Source organism: Gossypium raimondii, chromosome 7 (genome assembly GCF_025698545.1).
Source record: "Gossypium raimondii isolate GPD5lz chromosome 7, ASM2569854v1, whole genome shotgun sequence".
In the NCBI taxonomy this organism is placed as follows: domain Eukaryota; kingdom Viridiplantae; phylum Streptophyta; class Magnoliopsida; order Malvales; family Malvaceae; genus Gossypium; species Gossypium raimondii.
This window is the reverse complement of record NC_068571.1, coordinates 45341514-45349128: the sequence shown is the minus strand read 5'-3', so window position 1 is coordinate 45349128 and position 7615 is coordinate 45341514. Positions and strand designations below refer to the sequence as shown.

General features: G+C 32.9%; 1 protein-coding gene across 1 annotated transcript; it reads right to left on the bottom strand.

The window, feature by feature from the left end:
• Positions 1-5423: 5423 nt before the first annotated feature.
• On the bottom strand, positions 5424-7407 carry LOC105788313 (40S ribosomal protein S2-2). Its single transcript, XM_012615145.2, has 2 exons — positions 6630-7407; positions 5424-5730 (listed from the first exon to the last, which is right to left on the bottom strand). Exons 1-2 carry the CDS (start codon positions 7278-7280, stop codon positions 5572-5574), a joined length of 810 nt encoding a protein of 269 aa, XP_012470599.1. The 5' UTR covers positions 7281-7407; the 3' UTR covers positions 5424-5571.
• Positions 7408-7615: the final 208 nt, after the last annotated feature.

Sequence of the window (7615 nt, the reverse complement as noted above, 5' to 3'; positions counted from 1 at the left end):
AGTTTTACTATTTGCTTTCACTTTCTTGAATTTTCTGAAAAAATTAATGTCTTATGGTTGAATTATAGTATTTAAGTTAGCATTATATTCTGAATTTTATGAAATAATTGGCAAAAACAAAGGGTGCAATTCATTTGTTTTATATGTATTGCTATTTAGAAAATAAAAAAGGGGGGTTAAACATATACTTAGTTAATAATTTTTTTATGTTTTGAAAATGAAAATGGCATTGCGAGGAGTTTGGCAACTTAAAAAGTTGATTGTAAGCTATAGTGATTGGGGAGGTAGTAGTAGGGGCATCAGGTATGATTTTAATCCTTCTGTTTTTTTCCACTTGTTAACTTTCATATAAACCTCTTGAGTATTATCTTCTAAACTTTCTGACTTATATTATTTTTGGTATATTTGCTTGACACCTCTGGAGTAAAGTACTTTTTCGAAATCTCAATGTTTGTTTCATTTCTCTTTTCAATTCCAACATTGCAATGTGTTTTTCTCGTCTTTGTTTGCCTAATAGAGCTATCCATGGGCGGTAGGCCGGCCCGAGAAAAATTTTCGCCCGACTCTTAGGCTCGGGCCGGCCAAATATGGGCTGAAATTTTGCCAGGCCGGCCGGAAAAAAAGTAAGCTTGAGCCTACCCGGCCCGATTTTTAATAAACACAAAAAAATATTTTTTAAAAATAAAAAAATAAAAAAATATTTTTAAAGTATTTTAAAATTAAAAAATAAAAATAAAAATATATATATATTTATTATATTCGGGCCGGGCCCGGGCCAAAAAAGTTGAGCCCGAGCTCAGCCCATTTTTTAAACGGGCCTCGTTTTTTTGCCCAAGCCCATATTTCAGGCCTATATTTTTACCCGAACCCTCCCATATTTCAGGCGGGCCGTCGGGCCGGGCCGGGCCGCCCGGCCCATGGACAGGTCTATTGCCTAATAAAGCAGGTACCTTTTTGTTAAATGTTTTCTTGATTTGTTGGCCAAGAGTTTGTGCTAAGATTTACATTTCAACTTTAGGTATTATTCTTGTTTATGCTGTGGAAACTCGTATCTATATATAAACTAAACTATTGAACCACTTCTAAGTAATTTGCAAATAATGAATGAATCAGCTTCTCAAGCTAGTATTAAGCTGTGTCACTATATGTCACATTATTTATAAGTTTTCACACAAATATGTTATTTTATACGCTAAGTTATTATTGTAGGCTTATTATATGTATTTATAATATATTCCTTTTGTCCCAATAAAATAAGATGTTAAAATAATAAAATCTTGACCACTAAAAGATCAAAAAGCAAAATTTTTAGTGGGACGATGAGAGTAATAATTACTAATATTTAAAACTTAAAATTTTAACAAACAAATATAACCAAACACGAGCCTTCATTCAAGTTCACAAATTAGAAATGGGACTTCAAATTATGGATTTAGATACATGTGAATTTTGCGACCCATTCAACTGTCCAAGCTTTAACAAACAATACTTGCCTTAAATATAGATTATAACTTACACAAATTGATAAGTGGCATAGGCAGAATAAAATATTTTGTAAAATTAAATATAATATTTTTATTAAATACCATTTACCTTCTTTTGAATCATATTCTTTTGTATTCATAAATCTAATCAAACAATGATGTGAAATCATCGAATCTACAATTTTGAAAAACTAATTAATATTTATATAATTAAAATAGATATGACAATATAAATTTATTTCATAACATGGGATATAATTATATTTAATACTTATTTATTATAAAAGTATACATATAATATATCAATTATTATATATGAGTAGTTTACAGTGTGTAACTAACTTTATGGTAGATTGTAAAATATACAATAAACATTATATAATTAAGATAAATTATTAATGATATGTATCCCCATATATAACTAATTTTATATTAATAATATGTAGGCTTTAAACCCTAAACGTATAATTAACTTTACGATAGATTATAGTATATATATACAAACACACAATTAACATTTTATAATTAAGATAGCTTATTAATAATAAATAATCTCACAGCGAGCCATTTTGCCCGGCCCGATAATAAACCCCATTCCAAAGCCCATCAAAACTAATACAAACCCAAAACAAATTAAACCCAAACTTTCAATACCCAACTAACTTAAACAGCCCAAATGGCCCAACCAAAAAAAGGAAACAAAACCCTAGCGAGAAAAGAAGAACCCTAGGCGCCGCCTAGGGTCTTCGACTTTGGTCTTCGCCCACCGCTTCTGCCAAGAACCACCGCCAATCGCCACCGTCACTTCCATCCACGTCGTTGATCCTCCAAACAAATCAAGGCAAGCGAGACAGGCATAGGCATAGACTAGGGATTTCATGTAAATCGGCTTTAAAAGCCGAAACTAAGAACATGTAAACAGGGGATTTAAAAAAAAAAAAACTTCATTGAAGAAATAGAAAGAAAAAATCAGTTTAAAGGTGATATTTTTAGTTTTTTAATTCGATCTGTTCTTGCTCATTCTTTTCATTTACAGTTAATAAGCTAAAGAAGTAATAAACGAAACTTACCTGAATCGTTGCGGTTGTAGCGTCGCCGGAGTCCGAATCGTTGAGAACGGACGAGGAAGACGTTTCATTTTTTGAGGTTCCCTCTCTCGGCCTTAGGGCTTTAAGGACTTGATTTATGAAAGGCTTTTGAAACAGGGTTTAAAAAATTGACTTTTTTACTTCCGACCGCCGCCTACGGCGGCGCCGGCGCCGGTAATCGGTGATCGGCAAGGTGGTCCACAACTGACTCCTTGGCCGGAGAAGAGAAAGGGAAGAGAGAGATTCTCTGTTTTTTTTAAGGAAGAAGGAAAATGATTTTTTTAGATTTTTTAGGCTTATATAGCCTTCTGGTACGTCGTCGCTTTGGCTAGCAACAATAGTCCAAAAACGGCGTCGTTTTGACATGGATCAGCCCGACCTGACCCAACCCAATGAAGGTCAGCGTGTTTTCGTACCTGAGGGTCTATTTGCGATTTCGGTCCTTCCACGTTTATTTTATTTTTAGTTTGCTCCCTTTTGTTTGATTTTATGTTATTTCAATTTTGTCCCGAACTTTTATTTCTCTTTCGATTTCGTCCCTAGCCCTCCGGCGTACTGGGTAACGAGCACGTGTCCTAATAACGGTCTTATTATCCATTTGGTCCCTGATATTTACGCGCATTTCCATTTTAATCTTTCTTGTTTTTTTTATTTCAGTTTTTACCCTATAATTTCATTTTACTTTTGATTTCATCCTACTGTTTTGTTTATTTGTTAATGTAAATTTTTGTTATGATTTTTATTACCATTAAATTAACTATTGTTATTATTGTGGTTATCTTTGTTATTATTATTATTTATTTATTTATTTATTTATTTTCTCTATGGTTTATGCGTCCATTTTTTAACATTATATATATATATATATATATATATATATATACCTTTTATATACATACGCATGTACCCATATATATATATTTTACATTTTATAATTTATATGCATATAGATCCATGTATATTTTCCTTACGAATATACATATATTAATATCTCTGCTTTTGTCCTTTTATATACATATACATATCCATACGTATATGTATATACCTATATGAGTGTTACATATTTAATAACTTTAAAACATAAATATATGGATGTTTTCATATTTTACAAGCACAAATACAAATATTTTCCTTATATGTATATGAATGTTTTATATATTTTATAATTTGGATCAATTTTTTTCTTCTTTTATTATTATTATTTTGTTTTACTTAATGTTCATTTGTTTATTTATTCATATGCCCATTTTATGTTTTAGTTTATTTATTTATTTATTTGTTATTGTACATACATGATGAATTAGGTTTATTTATTTATTCATTATTTGTTTTTGCTCATATTATTTTAGTCACATCATTTTATTCATTATTCCATTATGCATATAAATACCATATTTCAAAAGGAAAATGTTTCTAATTGAGGCAATGTTTTGCGTTTGGAAATTCGAGAAAATGTACCCTAAGGTCTTTGGGTGTCGATTTTTCTCGTTTAACCAAATGGCTTAATATCCTTTTAATTTTTAAAATAAGGCAATGTTTTGTGTTTGGAAATTCGAGAACGTGCCCTAAGGTCTTGGGTTTCGATTTCTCGTTCAACCAAATAGCTAAATATCCTTTCAAAATTACAAAATAAGGTAATGTTTTATGTTTGGAAATTTGAGGAACGTGCCCTAAGGTGCTGGGTTTCGATTTCTCGTTTAACCAAATTGCCAAATATCCTCTTGAATTTTAATCTATGCTATTCGAGTTTTTTTTTAGGATCGTATTTTAAATTTATTTAAAGTTTTCAGTTTTTCGACACTAAGACATTAAGTAATCAACTAGGTACCAATTTTGGGCGTATCGAGGGTGCTAATCCTTCCTCGTGCGTAACCGACTCCCGAACCCGTTTTTCTGAATTTCGTGGACCAAACTTGTTGTTTTAATAAAATCAAATCGTTTATTAAAAACAACCACTTTTTGAGGTGATCCAATCACACCTCATTAAAAAGGATTGGTGGCGACTCCCGTTTTTTTCGTTTTCGTCAAAACCCAAGTCGACCCCGTTTTCATCAAAAAAATGGTGTCAACAATCCAATATAAAATTATGATATTAACCTTAAACCCTAATTATGTAACTAATTTTATAGTAAAATATAATATATATATATATATATATACAATTAGCATGAGTTAAGTAATTAAGTAATTTCGAAGTATTAGGTATATTTAAATTGTTTTCAAATTGTTATGCTTAGTATTGTTATTTAATTACTTTTGTTAATTATGTATATTCATATTTGAATTTTGTGTATTCAAATATCCGACATAATTTAAAATTTGTTAGGAATTTTATGTATATTCATATTTGAATTTTGTGTATTCAAATATCCGACATAATTTAAAATTTGTTAGGAATTTTTAGGGTTAAGTTATTAGGTATATTTAAATTGTTATGAATTTATTTAGTTTATTTACAGTCGTTGTTTATAAATAAATTTTGTTTAAATTAGTTACTTTTGTTTGATTTTATATACAAATTTCGATATTGAAAATGTGATTCGAATTTTATGCAGATTCAAATAATAGTATTTAATTCAGATTCATATAGTAATGCTCAGATAATCTACGCAGATTTACAGATTCAAATATAGATAAATCCAAAAATTGCAAGCATCCGACGGACAAAATTAAGAAAAAAATTGATATATACCAATGTCTAACGCATTGGTATCCGACACTTCTACTTGAGATTATATACTGTATACGCGTATGTATATATTATGAAATGTATAATCCTGATCCAGAATCAGCAGATTAGGCAAAAAGAAAATAGAACTCATGTAAACTGCAACATTATAAAGAACCTATGTAAGAGAAAAACAATATGCGGTTGCTGAAATTCCAAATATCTCTCTGACAATACAAAAGCAATCAAAAAGAGTGAAGATAGCATCATTTTAACTTAAACTACACAAAAGGAACTTGATATTTTACTATTCTAAGGCCCTGAAGGCACATCATACATCCACTCTCTCGACATCCTCGAGTACGAGCGTCTTTGATGGCTTTCCCAACAGATCAGTATACTCTTGGAAAGGAGATCTTGTGAATCGAGTCTCTTTCCAGAAATCAGGAGTCAAGAAACCATAAGTTTTCAGAAGACACTCGAAGGTGGCCTGCATTTACATTTGCAACAATAAGAAAGCATACTAATTTGCCAAACAATATACAAGCACTAGGTAGCAGTATGCAATGATTTAAAAATAGAGCCAATAGTTGGTCAGCCAACAAACGAGTTAGCATATCACATGATCTCGACCGAGCCAAAGAAATATTAAACAAACATAAAAGAAGCACAAATCACCTATTTTTTCTAACATGCCAGGTTTTCAAGCCTGGCTGGAAATTTTTGGGAACATCAGTTATGCCTACCTAGAAAAGTAATTCATACCCCAAGCAAACCCAAACCTTCCACTGGCTACATTTGCACAGAAATTTACCAACATTACCTAGAATTGAAGAATGATATAACACTTCAAGAATTGAAGTCATGCTGATGCTACCAACATTTACCGATTAATATGTTCAACAACTCCATCGGAATCTATGCAAGGTAAATTGAAGATAATAGAACCGCAGCAATACCATGTTTTTACAGAATAAATATACATATGGTTCATTGAACCAGCATAAAGCCAATATCATAGAACTAAAATCAGGCAGAAAATCATCAATACATCAGTAACATATAACTCAGGGTATCAGAGGAACAATGGTAAACAACAATCCTAAGGCTCAGAAACAGGGAGCAGAAACATTTTACCAACCAATTTCCAAATACATCTAAATCCATAAACAATCTTCAAACAAGTTAAATTTCTATCCAATTAATTAACAAAATATCTTAGATCATAATAACTCATGGTATCAAAGAATCAATGTTAAACAACCCTAAAGTTCAAAAACAGGAAAATAAATGACTTAGCAAACCATTTCCGATTGTATCTAATTCCATAAACAATCTTTAAACAACAATTCAAACAAGTAAAATTTACGAAGGAAGTGGAAACAATACCTTTACAAAGTTACCAAGAGTCTTGGTGGAACCCCTTGAAGAAGTGAAAACATCTTCAATCCCAGCAAACTGAAGCACCTTCTTGGGCACCCTAGCAGCCACAATCCCCGCACCTCTAGGAGCTGGCACCATCCTAACAGTGACCGAACCACATTTTCCGGTAACCTTACACGGCACTGTATGAGGCTTCCCGATCTTATTCCCCCAGTAGCCTCTCCTTACTGGTATCACCGACAACTTGGCCAATATTATCGCCCCTCTTATTGCCGTCGCTACTTCTTTGCTGCACTTCACCCCCAACCCAACGTGCCCGTTTCCGTCGCCGACGACAACGAATGCCTTGAAACGAGTGCGCTGGCCGGCACGTGTTTGTTTCTGGACGGGAGTGATCTTCATCACCTCGTCTTTCAGTGAAGGGCCAACGAGTTGGTCGATGATTTGGTACTCCTTGATGGGGAGGGAGTGGAGGTAAATTTGTTCGAGGGATGTGATTTTTCCCGATTTGACTAAACGGCCAAGTTTTGTAACAGGAACCCATTTCTCCTCCTCATCCTTGCGGCCACGGCGCCGACCTCTTGGCCCACGGTCGGATCTCCCGCCGCCGAAGCCACGCCTGAAAGCACCGCGTTCGCCGCCGCCTCTTTCTGCCATGATTTGCTTTTTGTTCCGGGATGTAGAGATGAAGTAATGAGCAAAAAGGGCAGGAAGTCAAGGTTTTATATAGACGGAAATAAGGGTTTATGGGCTTTCTATGGTCTATTGTATGTGTTTTATCCTAGTATTCCGATTCAAATTAGTTTGTAGTACGGGAGAGTAGAAACCCATTGTAACTAAAATACTGTGTTAATTTCTTCAGTTTTTGTTTAACCTGTTGAGATTCATCCATTCTCAATTTTTGAATTTTATATTATAATATTTTTAGAATTTGGTTTAAGGAGAGTTAGTCGGTTGGATTTTGATGTCTCAATTTGGTTAAAAATTCCGAA

Bases quoted from the DNA above. Each gene is read 5' to 3' on its own strand.
- LOC105788313 (XM_012615145.2), bottom strand. From the start codon at position 7,280: ATGGCAGAAAGAGGCGGCGGCGAACGCGGTGCTTTCAGGCGTGGCTTC. The intron at 5,731-6,629 runs GTATTGTTTCCA...ATGTAAATGCAG, and splicing joins CTCTTGGTAACTTTGTAAAG to GCCACCTTCGAGTGTCTTCT.